The following is a 16,202-nucleotide window of genomic DNA, read 5'->3' as shown; positions in this document are numbered from 1 at the left end:
TTTTTATTGTATATGTGATAAGTATCTTCTGTCACATCATGAGTAAAATAAAAATGTTTTGCATGAAAGCACTGGTATAAACTATATCAGAGTATCTGCTGCCTTGGGGAAAGGAGGAATGGAGGGAGGGAGGGAGAAAAATTTGAATCCTAAAATGTCAGAAAACAATTGTCAAAAATTGTTTCTACATGTTAACAGAAAATGAATTTATTAAAAAAAACAATAGCTTTATTTTCTAGGAGTCATAGACTATCATAAACTTCTTAATAATAAAACAGAAACAAAGATCTATCCTTTAAATGAGAAAAACACTTCCAATTTTGTTATATTTGCATTACATCAGGAGGCAATAAAGCTTAGGTTTTTCTGGGTCTAATTTTTAGGTCACACGTAATACTCTGCAAGATATATGTGGATTTGACAAACATCATTAATAATCATACCAAATTTGAGTTGAAATTCCACAAGCTTTTTTACATTGTTTTTCTAACTATACTCACCAGGAAGGCACAGAATGTTAAAATACTGTGGTACTGTTACTAGAGTAGACTGTAGACCAGTGGTATCAAATAAAAATGAGGGTAATTAATCCTAATGGAAGGATCCTTGCAGGCCACATATTGACTTTTAAAATGTAATGTTGTCTACATTTTATCATGTTTTTATCTATTTTGTTAAATATTTCCCAATTACATTGTAGTCTGGTTTCCTCCCCAGTGTGGGCAAGTTGTTAGTTACTGTTTGACACCATCTCCCTAATTCAATGAACAGAAAAAGTAAATAGGAGTTTAGGTAATAGATCACAAGTCTGTTACAGAGTGATGATATAGAAGTGATAAAGTGCTTCAATTATCCAGACATTTGCTGGACCTCTCTGCTAAAAGCAAACTCATAATTTTCTGATTTGACAACCTCAAGGATGAAGGAAATCAATCAGGGGAAATTATATTTTAATTCTATTCTAGATCTCATTCTCACAAACAATAAGGGTGTTAGGATGAAAATGATGGGAACGTTAGAGGAATGTAGTAATTGCTTTATCTTGGGTTTGTGATAAAAAAAAAAAAAAAGGAAATAGTCTGGACACATACCCTAGATTTGGGGAGGACAGATGTCAAAGAGTTTGGAGAATACATTAGTCTGATATACTATAGGAGACTACAAGAGAAATCAAATCAAAGGGATAGTAAGCTTCTTTAAACAAAAAGAATTCTGACAAATAAAGAGGAGAAAAAGAGAGAGTTCTTTAAAGAACTAGCTGTGGTACACAGGAACCACCTTGCATAATAAAGATAAAACTTCAAAAAAGTGGATACAAGGTCAGGTAAAAACACAAAAACAAAAATTTTAATGGCCCCATAAAGGATGATAAGAATACTAAGGTTCAGAATGAAATGAGGTTAGCCAGGAAAATTGTAATAAGAAAAAGGATGGGGAAAAGAAGATTAAAGAGACTGAACTGCTGCATTGGAGATATATAATATATATATAATGTCATACATAAAATATATGATATAATACATATATAATATATTAGAGAGATACAATATATAATAATAAATGTACAGAGAGAGACTATGTCAGGAATAACAAAACCAGTGAATAGAAGACTGATATCCCAGATAAGCAAGGAGATGCTTCCTTTTATAGGTGCAAGTCACCAGGCCCAGATGGACATATCTCGGAGTACTGAAAGAACAAACATAGGTGTCCACAGAGTTACTATCAATGATCTTGCAGAGACCACAAGAATGAAAGAATTGGAGAACAGGAAAAGCCAATGTCTCATTTTCACTAAAGGGCGGAGAGTAGAGTCTAAAGGCTAGTAAAAAATGGACTTCAATTCTCAGCAGAATTCTAGCTCAGACTATTCAATTAAGTTCAATAAATATTTATTAAGCACTGATTGTGTGCAAGGCACTGTGCTAGGCACTGGTACTAAAACATCTAGAACTAGAACATCTAAAGGGAGCAATAATCACAAAGATGCAGCATGACTTCATTAAGATGTCAAATGTAACCATGGAAAAATATTCTAAATAAATAAATTAATAAAATTAACAATAAAAAAAAGAGGTCAAATCCAAGTTTGCCTTGAAGAAATTAAAAAAATGTAGCTTCTTCCTTTCATTAGAGGACAATGGCTATGGAACATTGCTTATATACTATTACTCAGTTGATGTTGGTTGTGTTTTACTATTTTTTCCTTTTTATTTTTTGTTAAAAGGGAAGACTTAAAGGGAAAGAGGGAAGCAATATATTTAGAAATTAAGGTGACATAAAAAGATATTGATAAAAATTAACCATCGTTCGAAAAGAAGAAACTATCAAACTAACTTTTTTCTTTTAAGACTGGGTTATTAGTGAATAGATTAAAAAAATTCAAGTATTTGAACTGAATTTCAGTAAAACATTTACCAGTTGTTCATACTATTCTTGTGGAAAAGATAAAAGGGTTAAGAGCTGAATGATAGCATAGGTAAACAGATTTGTAACTGGATGAATAATCAAACTTAAGGAAAAGTCATTAATAGTTATAGATGTGTGAGGAGGTTCCTAGATGACTCTCACAGATCTGTGGTAGGCCCTTTAATGTTTTAATATTTGGGGTTTTTAAACATTTGTTTTTGTCTATAACCATACTTTATTTTTTTTTATAAATTACATGGAATAACAAATTTCCACATGTTTACCAAAGTTATATGATTCAAATTGTCTCCCTCTCTCCTTCCCTCCCCACTCCCAGAACTGGCAAACAATTCAATCATGATTATATATGTGGGGCAGCTGGGTAGCTCAGTGGATTGAGAGCCAGGCCTAGAGACGGAAGGTCCTAGGTTCAAATCCGGCCTCAGACACTTCCCAGCTGTGTGACCCTGGGCAAGTCACTTGACCCCCATTGCCTACCCTTACCCTCTTCCACCTATAAGTCAATACACAGAAGTTAAGGGTTTAAAAAATAAAAATGAAAAAAAAAAATGATTATGTGTTATGTAAAACATTTCCATATTATTCACTTTGATGTGAACTTTTAAGTGAATAATCTTATAAAACCAAAATCCCAAAACATATATTGATTTTTTTTTTCTAAACCCTTACCTTCCATCTTGGAGTCAATACCGTGTATTGGCTCCAAGGCAGAAGAGTGGTAAGGGTAGGCAATGGGGGTCAAGTGACTTGCCCAGGGTCACACAGCTGGGAAGTGTCTGAGACCAGATTTGAACCTAGGACCTCCCGTCTCTAGGCCTGGCTCTCAATCCACTAAGCTACCCAGCTGCCCCCAATATATTGATTTTTTTAAAAAACAATGACAAGACATATTTGGAGATGACGCCAAGCTAAATAAGGATGGATAGCTAACAATAAAAAAAAAAGTTCTTTAATAATTAAGAGTATTTTTATAAAACAGAATGATCTGCCCTAGGAGGTAAATGCTCTCCTCACTAGAAATTTTCAAGCACAAATCATTTGGTGATTATTTCAGGCCAGGGATATGAACATGAGACATCCTTGTATGATCCCCTCATTCAATTCTTGCTCTTGTTTAAGTACAGGTTGGACTAGAAGCATCTGAAATATTCTCAACTATTGCCATACTGAATCTCTAAACTGCCAAACAATCATCTATGATCTGTAATCCCAATGCAATTTTAAAATCTACTCAATTTCTTCTGATCTAACATGCCTCTCTCTATCAAGGATATCCTTTTGACCTTTCTCCACAGCCTCTGCCCAAGTGTCTGGGCCCTTCACACAGGCTGATCCCAATGGCTAGAAAATTACTTTCCATGTCTTTACCTCATAGAATCCCAAACTTCCTTCAAAACTATGTCAAATGCCACCTTCTATTTAAGACTTTTTCTGACTAAGTCATACCCCTCTCCCCCTAGTGATCAGTACCGCCAACCAAATTTACTTGTATCTATTTTGTATCTACTTATATTTGTACTTGATGTCTTCCTAAATAGAATGTGAAAGCAGAGACTGTTACATTTTTGTCTATATATCCTCAGAGTTTAGTTTAGTGCTTGATAAACAGTAAGTGCTTGACAATTTACTTATTGATTGATTGCCCTTATCCCAGGGCAATTTTATTGAGAAGAGACTTCTTAACTTTACATTCATCTTTAGTTAAATAATCCACCAACTGAATGTAAAATCAAGCTCCTGGAGAACACAGACTCTTTTAATCTTATAGAGATTTTAAAAAATTTCTATGTCCCTAGCACCTAGCACAATGAGTAGCTGTTGTTCAGTACTTTTCAGTCAATGACCCCATTTGGGGTTTTCTTGGCAAACATACTGGGGTGGTTTGCTATATTCCCTTCTCCAGATCATTTGACAGAGGAGGAAACTGAGGCAAACAGGGTTAAAGTGACTTGCCCAGAATCACACAGCTAGTATGTGTCTCTGGCCAAATCTGAGTCAGGTCTTCCTGACTCCAGGCTTAGTGCTCTATCTACTGCTCTAACTGTACATATGCTTATTGAATAAATGTACAATTAATAATCAATGTAAAATGTCTAATAAATGTTTATTGACTGAAACTGCCAATTCTGTGTTTAAGTACTCTAATAATGTTCATGAAAGATAATAATATCCAGCCACCTAGAAGAATTCTAATAAGGAATGTGTCACTGCTATACTTAACCCAGTGATGGGCAACCTTTTGACCTTCGTGTGTCAAAATTAATAGTCTACACTACACTACAGCAAATGTTTCATCCTCGGCATGAGGCCCCCTACTTCTCTGTATGCAGCCGCATGTCATCGACAATGGCTATGTGTGTCAGTGCTGACGCATGTGTCATAAGTTTGCCATCACTGACTTAACGAAAGGACCTGATCACCTATTCACGTAACAGCAGCATGATTCTACTTGCTTGGAATGACAATTAGACTGAGCCTGAGAAACCTCTTCTTTATTCATATCCCCAGCTATTTCAAACAGGACCTCTTCCTTTTACTTAACCAAACTTAACGTGCATAATACTCATTTGTTCTCCAAATAGCTTTGAAAAAGGGAAATAATAGGTAGAAATCAGTTAAAGAATGAAGGCTCAAGTCTGTTTTATATACTCATACTTTTTACATAATTCTGGGACATTTCCAACTTCTCTACAGCTACAGGTACCTCCAAAGAGAATACTGGGAGAGACTTAAGCTTCACTACAAAGAAGGATGAACATTTTATGCTACAGATGATGACAAATCTTTATCAAATGTTCATGTATACAAATCTGGCTTGGTTAGCTTATGCTGGGAGATAAGTCTGGCATGCTAGACCACAATTTACACTGGAAACACCTCAAGGTTTTAGTGGATTGCAAAGAACCAAAAAGGGGCCAGAGAAACCAGGGAAATTAATTTGATCTTAAGCTACATTAAGAGAGACAGAGTCCAAAAAAGGAGGCAACAGCCTAGATACACTCTGCCTTTGTTAAAGCACATCTGAAGTACTGTGGTAGGCAGTATGCAAGGGGGACAAGTCCAGAGAAGGACAACCAAAGACTAGAATGAACTCATGCCATTAGAAGATTGTTGTAACCTGGAAGAGATGGCTTTGAAGGAAATAACTGTCTGCAACCATCCAAGAGCTGTCAAATGGAGGAGTGATTGGACTTATTTTGCTTGGTCCTAGAATAAAAGTTCTCAAAAGGTCTGATAGGAATTTTGCTATTCATAACACACTAGTTACATTACTGTGAGCAAAAATATATATATATAAATAAGTTTAATATAAATTACCCAGCATACCAAATATGAATATTGACAAAATAAATAAAACTTGCCAATTATGCATGCACTATACACTAAATCTGAAATACATATGACCTTGAGCTCACAAAGGAATCAACAATAAAAGTTGTTTTTAATGGAAGGGAAAATAAGCACATGAGTATCTTCCTTCTCCATGCCAACATAAACATTCAAAGTGCTGTGTTTCCTTATGGCAAATACTACCATGCCACAAGCAGAAAATATTTAATAAAAATCGTCCTAGAAAATAGAACTATTCAGAATTCAGAGACTGTAACTCTCATTTTATACATGGAAATACTTTCACTTCAAATTGTGGTTTTGTTATTGTTCAGCCATGTCTATCTCTTCACGACCCCATTTGGAGTTTTCTTTTCTTTTTTTTCTTTTAAACCCTTAACTTCTGTGTATTGGCTCCAAGGCAGAAGAGTGGTAAGGGTGGGCAAGGGGGGTCAAGTGACTTGCCCAGGGTCACACAGCTGGGAAGTGTCTGAGGCTGGCTTTGAACCTAGGACCTCCCGTCTCTCAAGCCTGGCTCTCAATCCACTGAGCTACCCAGCTGCCCCCCCCCCCCCAATTTGGGGTTTTCTTGCCAAAGATACTGGAGTAGTTTGCCATTTGCCATTTCCTTCTCTAGTTTATTTTACAGATGAGGAAACCAAGACAAACAGGGTTAAGTGACTTGCCCAGAGTCACATAGCTAGAAAGTGTCTGAGGCCAGGTTTGAACTCAGGAAGGTAAGTTTTCTTGATTTTAAGCCAAGTTTTGTATCCACTACACCACCTTGCTGTTCCCATAAAATGTGGTATATATCATTAAGGTTTTAATGTTCATATCTTCTCCAAAATTCTATTCGGTCTATTAAGAATACAAGTTGTTCTTAAATAAATCTCCCCTCCCCCTAAATCTCAGCTCTTAAAAAATGTAAAAAGGCAGAGAATTTTGAAACTAGTCTTGTCCTAAAGAAAGCAAATCTATTTTCACTCAGATACTAAGTATCTGTCCTCTCAATTCTGTTTCTGATGAGAACTTATGTCATTTCCTATGCTAATATATCCTATAAGACATCTAAACCCAGAGTCATAACCTTGGAAATATAGGCTTATCATTAATAGATAAGCCAGTTCCTAGTTAACTTAGAATGGCTGATCTGTTATGTCACAGTGTATATTTATAACTAATGTGGTACTATATCTTTTAAAATCACTAAAATAAAATGAGGTATTAATTTCTATTAAAGGCAATGATTCCATAAGAACCTAATGGAAAATAAACAATTTAACACTTTTTTGCTACTTGAACAAATTTCCAGATTTCTACACTTGTTTTTACCATTTCTTAAATATTCTCTGAGCAACTCTCTGTGATGAAAAAGAAAAATATCTCCATACCCATATTCATTTTTCCAAAAACTTTTGTTTAGAATCTCCCTTGTAATGTAGAGGAGTAATATATTATTTAGAGCTATTCTTCAAATCAGAAAAAAATCATCTAGTATGACCATGTGAAAATTTAGTTATGTTCTTGAGTCATTTGTAAAATGATCTATTACAAATAGCTAATAAACGATCAAAAAGAATTTGGTAAGTTAAATTCTTAATGATAAAAAAAAAGTTATGTATATAATAATCTTTTGTTCCATCTGATGACCTTCAAAAAGGTCACTGAAGACAGCCATAATACTACTTGTAATAAAACCACACCTCCTACTTAAGACAAAAGTGAATTTATTCTCTTCTCCTCCAAAAAAACTCCTAGATATTCATTGGGGAACAGAATTGTAACCAATGTCCAATAAGATCATTTTTTAAAAGTCACTAAAAAGCTGCTGAAATATTCTGAAACAAGTTCAATTATTTCTTTAAAGTAAATTATTTTAAATCTCAGTTCTTGTCCTAGACTCTTTTGAAAATGTTTCCAAATACTGAATCACAGAACTAGAAAAGATTTCAGAGATGTAAATTTTTTATGGATGAAGAAATTGGGTGATACCCAGAAAGTCAATGTTCTGCTAAAAGTCATCATCCAGTTAGCTAGGGAAAAGCTGGCTTCCAAACCCACCTTTCCTGCCTCTCAGTCCAGGGTCCATCTATTGTACCACTTGGCCTGATGACTATGACTATTTCTTAAAAATCATAGGAAGTGTCTTTTAAACCTAGCATTACTTATTTCCAATTGAGAGGCAAATTAACATAGATATTTAGACTGGAACTCCAGAACCCTATGTCTGAATTGAGTGTTTATAGACAAGTCACAAACTTTCAGAATGTTTCCTTATTTTTTTAAAAAGTGAAGATGGATCAATAAGTATTTATTGGTAAGTATATGGTCAAACTGTGCTAAGTACTAGGTATACAAGGAAAAAAGCAAAAAGAGTGTGCCCCCAAGAAGCTTAGGAAAGACAGGTCAGTAGATACAGAGTAGACAGAAGTAGTAACCTTAGATGGGAAAACACCAACAGCTGGCAGTTGAGGGTGGATGGTTGGAAAGGTCTTCAACACAAGGTAACACTGTGAAACCAGAGAATCTAAAAAGTAGAGAAGAGGGAAAGCATCACAGACGTAGGGCAAAGCCAATTCAAAGGCCCAGAAAGAGGAGATGTACTGTTAGGTATGAGGCCAGTAAGGTTAGACTATAAAGCTCATGTAAGGGATTATTAATAAGTAAAGAACTGAAAAGATAAGAAGGGGGTAGGCTGTGAAGACTTTTAATAATATTCGTACTATCTATAAGAGATCTTGTGAAGAAAGTGCTTTGCAATCTTCTGCCAAGTGTAATCTTACAAAGTTCTGCCAGATCATCTAACTTGCTAAATAGCAGAAACACTAGAAAAGTCTTCCTTAGACAACATTGAAGAGAAAGTAGTAGATAAAAATAGTCAATGGTGAAGAGGCTGTGAAAAGATGGACACATATATATTTATTATTATTATTTTAGAAAATAATACTTTACTTTCTGCCTTAGAATATTAAGTATCAGTTCCAAAGGCAGAAGAGAGCATTAAGGCGATTGGGGTTAAGTGACTTGTCCAGGGTCACATAGCTAGGAAATGTCTGAGACCAAATTTGAATCCAGGACATCCTGTCTATAGGCCTGGCTCTCTCTCCACTGAGCCACTTAGCTACCCAAAACACATACATTATTGATGGAACTGGAAACTGGCCCAACCAATTTGGAATTTGGCAATAAAAGTCATATTGTTTGATCAATCAATCCTATTATCAGCATAGGTCCTAAGGAAGTTGAAGAGAAAGAAAGATATTTACAAACAAAATATATATAGTAGTACTTTTTGTGATAGGAAAAAAAAACCAAAATGGGTACCCATCAATTCAGGAACATCTGAAAAAAACATGTGTATGAATTTAATGGAATATTATTACTGTGCCATAAGAAACAATAAATATGATGAATTCCAGGAAACAAGGGACACTTCGTATAAACTGATTCTGAGGGAAAAAAAAGAAGAAAAAGAACAATATCGATGTAGATGTAAAGAAAAAGGTACATTGTTAGAAGCCAAACACTTAACTGCAATAACTAAATTTGATCCCAATAAAAATTATTTCCCTTCTCATGGTGTGTGTTGGGAGGGGTATGGATAAAGAGTGAGACATACCCTATTATATTCAGTTTTTGTGTGGGTAGTTTTAAAAGACTTCTTTTATTACATTTTCAAATAATTTTAAAAAATCATATTTACCTAGCTTTTAAGTTTACATAAAGCTTTACATATCTTACCTTATTCCACAAGGAAGCCAAATTTTCACTGAAACAATCCTTTCAGAGCTGTTCTATGGCTGACTACAAAGTATAAATACTGATCTCTGAATAATTAAAGTCATAGTGAAGCCCAAAGAGAAATGAAAGGGAAGTATGATGGGCTTGAATAGGCTGCGCCATGTTTCCAAGGAAGAATTGTACAGGCGGAAGGAGCATGAAAAATATCAAATAAATGTATGATCAGTAAAAAAAAAAAGTGTGGGCTGATCTAAGAACTGACTGCTATCCATTATTCTGTCATATGTGGCAGTTCCAAATTCCTGCAAATTGTCTTCAGTCCTAAAGTTAATCTCTTCCCTGCTTAGTTTTCATTCATCCTCAGTTCATTTTAAAAATATCTCAACTATCAAACCTAAAAACCAAGTTTCTCAAGGAATCACTTTGGCGTAAAAATGCATTTTTCTTCTTTGGCATCATATCTCACCTTTTTACTCCTAGATTTTATGATTTTACACAAAATTCCAACAGCATCAATAGGTCAAAAAGAACTACAATGTCCTGCACCACCTTTTAAGCAAACTAGACTGGACAGGCTTAGCTTCTTGAATACACCCCCAGGAACAGTACAGAAAAAAAAATTTTTTTAATCCAGACCTGAGGCACATTCTTAAATCTTTTGCAGAGAATCCTGAAATAAGACTTTGCCAAGATTGACTATCAGAGATATAATTAGAATTATTTCTAATATTAGAATATTAGGGTAAAAGTAAAGAATATTATCAGCTTATCTGCATTGTCCATTTCTATAAATCCAAGATATCCTGAAATGCCCGCCAAGATTTGACATTTTTAAAAGAAACTTCCTGAGAGCAATATCTTAGATTGAGTTAGGGTAGTTTATGAGATTATACATTTAAAGATTTAAGTTCAACCCTGAGGCACAGGGAAGTGGTTAAGTGACTTGCCCAAGGTCACAAGGGTAGTAAGGAGCAGAGCATGGATTTGAATCCAGGCCCACTGACTCCAAATCCAATATTCTTTGCTTCTAAGGTCCCTCCAGCTCTACATTTACTTCCCCGTGGCCATTCTAACTGTGCCTGGAAGAGAGTTCCAGGGTGTCTAGAGGAAGCAGCATGAACGTCCCTGGCAGGACAGATAGGAAGAGGGAGGAAAAGGGTGAGTGGGCAACCCAGGAGGTTCCAGCTGATCTGGCCTGGGTATCCCAGAGTGCGCTGGATGGGAAAAGTCCGAAGGTTGGCCAGAGGAGTGAAGGATCCAGGAAAGGGGAGATGGCTTGATGGTTGGTGGAGGAAGGGTGCAGGATGGAAGAAGTGAAGGAGGGAAGATGAGGAAGGTGGAACCCATAACGGGGCTTCAGGGTGAGGGGGTTGCACAGTGGGGGAGGGGTGCAGAGAGGTTATGCCGGAAGGGGAGCGGTGTTCCAGGGTGGGGGAAGGGTGCAGCATCAGGGACAGAACGGGGCGGAGGGAGGAATGCAGGATTGGGGGAAGGAGATGAAGGGGGCGCTGCTGGCTGAGGGAAAGGGACAGCCTCTTGCTCGCCCGTGGACTCACCTTGGGGTCCTTCTCATAGTAGTACTGCTGCGTGCGGATCCAGCGGCCCACCAGGTGGTCGCGCACCGTGTGTGCCAGGGCGAAGAAGTAGTCTCGGGGAGTGGCCACATTGCGGTCCTTGACCAGGGTGAAGTGGAGGTGCCGGTTAAAGCTCTTCCTCACCTCGGCTACGTCGCCCAGTCCGGCGATGCCCCGCACACTGATCTGCTTCCGTTTCTCGCTGTCGGTCAAGGGCACGGCCATCCTAGCTGCTGCGGGCCCCGCCTGTCAGGGAGAAGGGACAACCGGTAGAGACAGACAAGGAAGAGGATGCTGCAGCTACAGCTGCAACCAGCGATCTGAAGGCAATCTCGGGGGGTGGGCACTGCGCCTGCGCACTACTCCAGGGAGGCGGGGCGGGGGCGGGGCGAGGTTAGGGTGGGTGGAGCAGGGAGCAGGTCGAGGGAGATTGAGGGAGGAACGAGAAACTGAGGGAGGGTGTCCAGCTGGCAGTGGGAGGGGACTGCTCCTCCCTCCTTCACCTCCCCTCCCCACCTCGACCCCTAGTCTTTTTTGTTTGTTTGTTTTTAAAGCTGTTTACTACAGGTAGAAACCGCTGGCGGTGTTGATTAAGAGCTGGAGTGCCCAGGATAGCTCCCTAAAACTATTAACTGCAGGGAATAATAATAGCTAGCATTTACGTAGCACTTTTTGTTTATAATATGTTTTACAAATATTATTAATTTTTTTTCTGACTACAACTCTAGGAGGAGAAAGGTGCTGTTATTACCCCTATTTTGTCGATGAAATAACTGAGGCTGAGGAAAGTTGTGACTTGCCCTGAATCTCAGAGCTGGTTTAGGGCCTAAGGCTGGATTATGAACTCAGGTCTTCCTGACTCCAGACCCAGTCTATCACCGTACCACCTAACTGCCTGTATAAGAAGGAAAGTGGACCAAATTTTGGTTATTCCCTTTATTGTGCTATGTTCTGTACTGTGTACATAATATATATGTATAATATATATAATAGCTCACAATTATATTGACTTTAAGGTTTATGAAACCTTACTTTACTCACAGCTACTTTGAGGTTCATCTTGCAAGTATTATTATCCCATTTCCTAGTTGAGGAAACTGAGTGTGAAAGGCAGGACTCACAAATTCTTGAAAGGAACTTAAGAAAGACACCTTAACTCATTGCCTTAACTTCCTCTCTTCTCACTAAACCCTCTGTAAGCTGGCTTTTAACCTTATCATTTAACTGAAACTTTTCTCTCTAAAGTTGCCAATGATTGCCAAATCTAGGACCTTTTCTTAATTCCTTTGACCTCTGCAAATTTTACACCTTCAATGGACTATTCTTGCTCCTGACTAGGCTTTTATGAACTACCCTCTTTTGGTTCTACTATGTGGCATCTCTGCATAGTGTCCTTTGCTGGTCCTACCCACTAACTCCAGCATCCCCCAGGCTCTGTCTTCAGTCTTCCCTTTTCCTTTGTTAGTTCTAATAGATTCAATTATCAACTCCATGGGGATGATTACTAGATCTGTATATGGAGCTCTAGTCTCTGTTTCAGTCCTGCCTTTTGGTATCTCAAACTGTATGTAGGCATCTCAAACTCAACATGTCAAAACAGTAGCCATTATTCGCCCCAACTTCTCTTCTTCTGAACTTCCCCATTATTGTTAAGAACCCTACATCTCAGTCATATCTGTCCTATTTATCCCTTTCTCTCCTATCATGCAGCTAACATCTCCTACAGGAGTCAGAGGTAGTCTTTCATCACCTCCTTGATTCTTCTCTCCCCATTTCAATCTGTCCTCTGTTCAGCTACCAAGGTGATTTTCTAAATCCTAGATCTAGCCATCACCCTTTCATCCCCTCTCAACTTAGACAGCTGTAGAGGCTCACTATTATCTCCAGAATCACATATGAACACCTCTGTTTGGGGTTTAGAGCTTTTTTATAACCTAGCCCAATGAGGTGGAAGATGAACAAGGAAAATTAGAGGAGGAGGAGAAGAGATAAGTTCAGATGAATAGATAGAAAGGTTGACTTTGGCTAGGAAAAGGGCCTTCCTTCCAAGAGGCAATAGGGGATGGCATTGAGGGGATATGAGATGTAGATATAGAGTGAAGAAAGAAGGACCAACAAATGACTTCCATTGTACAATGGAAGGCAAAGGGGAAGCAATGGGATAAGTAGCTTTAGAAGAGAAGATATGGGACATAACACTATGTGGAATGTTGTAAACAAAAGTAAATAGGAGAAGAGTAAAAGGATTGGCATACAGCTATATGGACTTTGGAGAGATTAGAAAACATAAATTTGTAGTAGACCCAGTTAAAGTGGTATTCAGCAGAATACTTACAAGAGCAAAAGAAGGCAGATGGTAGGAGAGGATGAGAATTGGGGTCTAGAAAAGATTTGGCCTTATCGGGATAGGGAGGCAAGAAATTTGAGAGTAAGAACACTGAAAGGTGAATTCTTAAACCATAACGTCAAAATCTGGAAAGGAGGGGAGTGAAGCCAGAGTAGGGAAGATGAACTGTGAGAGGATTTGTACTCTCTAGATTGTAAACTCTTTGGAGTTGGGACTATCTTTGACCTCTTTTTGTATACCTAGTGTTTAGCATAATGCCTAATACTTAGAAGATGCTTCTGAGATGTTATTAACTAATCTGCTCATTTTACAGATAGGATTAAGTGACTTGCCTGAGGTCACACAACTAATAAGCATCTGAGGCTAGATTTGAATTCAGGAAGGTAATTCCACCTGCCTTTAGGCAAGGTACTCTATCCACTTTGCCACCTAGCTGCCCCATAGTAGAAGCCTAATAAATTTTTATTGACTGGCTGTCTCTTTGCTTTTTGCTTTTATACAGCATATAAGGGGTCATCTATTATATATTGAGTTGTTTTTTAATTCAACTGTTGTAGAAAGCATCATGAAGAAAGAAGGATCACCTGGAAAGAGACTACAGATTAAACTAAGAACCATAGTAGCTGCTCTCATTGGGAGAGAATTATACAAGGTTGTCCCTAAGGAAACAATTAATGGGAGAAGCCCTAAAGTGGCAAGCTTTTTGGGAAGACAACTACCTAAAATTGAGAAGTTGTAGTCTTTTTGCCACCTTTAGCTGCCACCGTGATTCTACAGTTGAAGGTTCCCCACCCCACAGGCAGTCCATGCCCTATACACTCCAAGGTTCCTGTAATCCTGCACAAATTATCCTTACCCCACTGTAATCAAAAACTCAAACAGAAAAATCCTGATGTGTGGCAATGTCCTATTGCTTTAGGGTGTGCATTTCTCTTCCTAAGTGAGAGCTAACTATCTGATAAATTAACTATATTGAAAGAACTTCATGGAAAGGATTTTATCTTGGTCCCCCATGGAAAAATTCTTAAAAATAAAAAGTGACTTAGTAGGAATTTCAGGCATTAACCTCTCCAATATAGGATATAGTGACTGGTGATGTTTCTTAAAGTGTAAGATCTTGGGTATGTGCTTTCTCTCTCTATTGGATCATATTGTGTTTAGCATAGTTCCCTATATGTATTAAGTGTTTTTACTTCTATTAGAATATTTCTTAATAAGAGAGGTAAGGGGTATTTACCTTATTTTCGTTTCTGATTTTGCCCTTTACTGTGCAAACCACTAGCGGTAGGCTGTTGATTTTCCATTAAAGTTCTAAAAGGAAGACAATCAGTCAGAATTTATTAAGTGCCTACTGTGTGCTGGGCTTTAAGCTAAATGCTAAGATTACAAAGAAAGGCAAAATATAGTCCTTACCCTTCAGCAGTTTCCAATTTAGAGAGATAACCTGCAATTGTTTATATAACAGGTTAAAGGAGAAATATTCTACAGAATTAAGGTTTGAGAAGGGTTTCCTCTAGAAGTGGGATCTTGTTGGGACTTAAAGGAATCTAGGGAATCCAGGAAGAGATAAGGAGGTCGAATATTCTGTAAATTGGAGTGGAGGGGTCTGGCAATAAAAATATCTTGTTTGAGAAATAGCAAGGAAACCAGTGTCACTGGATCAGAGAGTATGTGAGGGTGCGGTGTAAGGTATAAGAACAGTGGAAAGGTGGTGGCAGTTAAATTATGAAGGATTTTGAATGGCCAGATAGATGATTTTATATTTGATCCTGGAGGTGATAGGGAACCCCTGGAGTCTGTTGAGTAGAGAAGCAGCATAGCCAAACCTACCCTTTAGAAAGATCCCTTAGCTGAGTGGAAGGATGAATGGGACCAGCAGGCTATTTCCATAGTCCAGAAGTGAGGTGAATAAGGTCTGTTTCAGGGTGGTGGCAGTAACAGGGGAGAGAGAAGGAGGGGTATGAGAGAGAGGTTACAAAGGTAAAATCAGCAGTCCTTGGTAATCAATTTGATATGTGAGATAAGGAAGAGTGAAGAGTAGAAGGATGACACCTAGATTATGAGCCTTGGAAATTGGGAGGATGCTGATGTCCTAGGCAATAAAGGAAAGTTCAGAAGAATTTTTGGAGAAAGATAATGAATTCAGTTTTGGACATGTTGAGTTTATACGGTTTGAGATGTCTAATAGGCAACTAGAGATGTGAGACTGGAGAGTCAGCAGAGAGGTTAAGACTAGTTAAGTACATTTCAGAATTATCAGCAGGGAGACCATCATTGAATCCATGGGAGCTGATAAGGTCACTAAGTGAAATAGTATAGTTGGAGAAGAGATCTAGGACAGAGGCTATGGGATATTTTTGGTTATCAGGTATGACTTGGATCCAGCAAAGGAGGTTGAGAAGGTTTGGTCGGAGAACAGAAGAGAGGGGTGTCCCAAAACCTAATGTAAAGGGGGAAATTATTACGGTTGGACTAAATATTAAAAGGGTTGGTTGCCAAGAATTGAATATATATCAATTCCAAAATGATTTTTAGCTATTTATTTATAAAAGATAGGAGAGAGTGAAAGTAGAGAAATGAGAAGAGGGTAGAGTAAGCGATCTAGCTTAACGAACTAGACTATGTACTCAATCCCTGGCTTTACTCTGGCAGGGTTCCAGAGGTCTCAGCCAGAGAGCCTAAAGGTCAATTAACAAGGATTTTAGCCACAAGGCCTCCTCTCAATCAAAAGGCCCCTCCAGAGGCTAGTGCCTCCAGGGAAGCTGAGGGAGTCAGCCTTC

At 38.0% G+C, this 16,202-nt stretch overlaps 1 protein-coding gene across 3 annotated transcripts in view; it reads right to left on the bottom strand.

Annotated features, from left to right (window-relative positions):
• Nucleotides 1-11,309, bottom strand: part of PYGB (glycogen phosphorylase B) — an 83,848-nt gene extending 72,539 nt beyond the window's left edge. Inside the window, exons 1-2 of one of the 3 annotated variants that reach the window (XM_044660767.1) lie at nucleotides 11,058-11,300; nucleotides 8,713-8,715 (exon numbers count right to left, since the gene is read on the bottom strand). In XM_044660767.1, the coding sequence (XP_044516702.1) occupies nucleotides 8,713-8,715; nucleotides 11,058-11,300 (246 nt within the window). Of the gene's footprint in view, nucleotides 1-8,712; nucleotides 8,716-11,057 lie in introns of all 3 variants that reach the window. The other 2 variants (XM_044660768.1, XM_044660766.1) reach the window with 2 other exon arrangements.
• Nucleotides 11,310-16,202: the final 4,893 nt, after the last annotated feature.

This window comes from Gracilinanus agilis, chromosome 2, assembly GCF_016433145.1.
Source record: "Gracilinanus agilis isolate LMUSP501 chromosome 2, AgileGrace, whole genome shotgun sequence".
NCBI lineage: Eukaryota > Metazoa > Chordata > Mammalia > Didelphimorphia > Didelphidae > Gracilinanus > Gracilinanus agilis.
The sequence above is the reverse complement of the archived record's forward strand: the minus strand, read 5'-3'. Positions and strand labels throughout refer to the sequence as shown.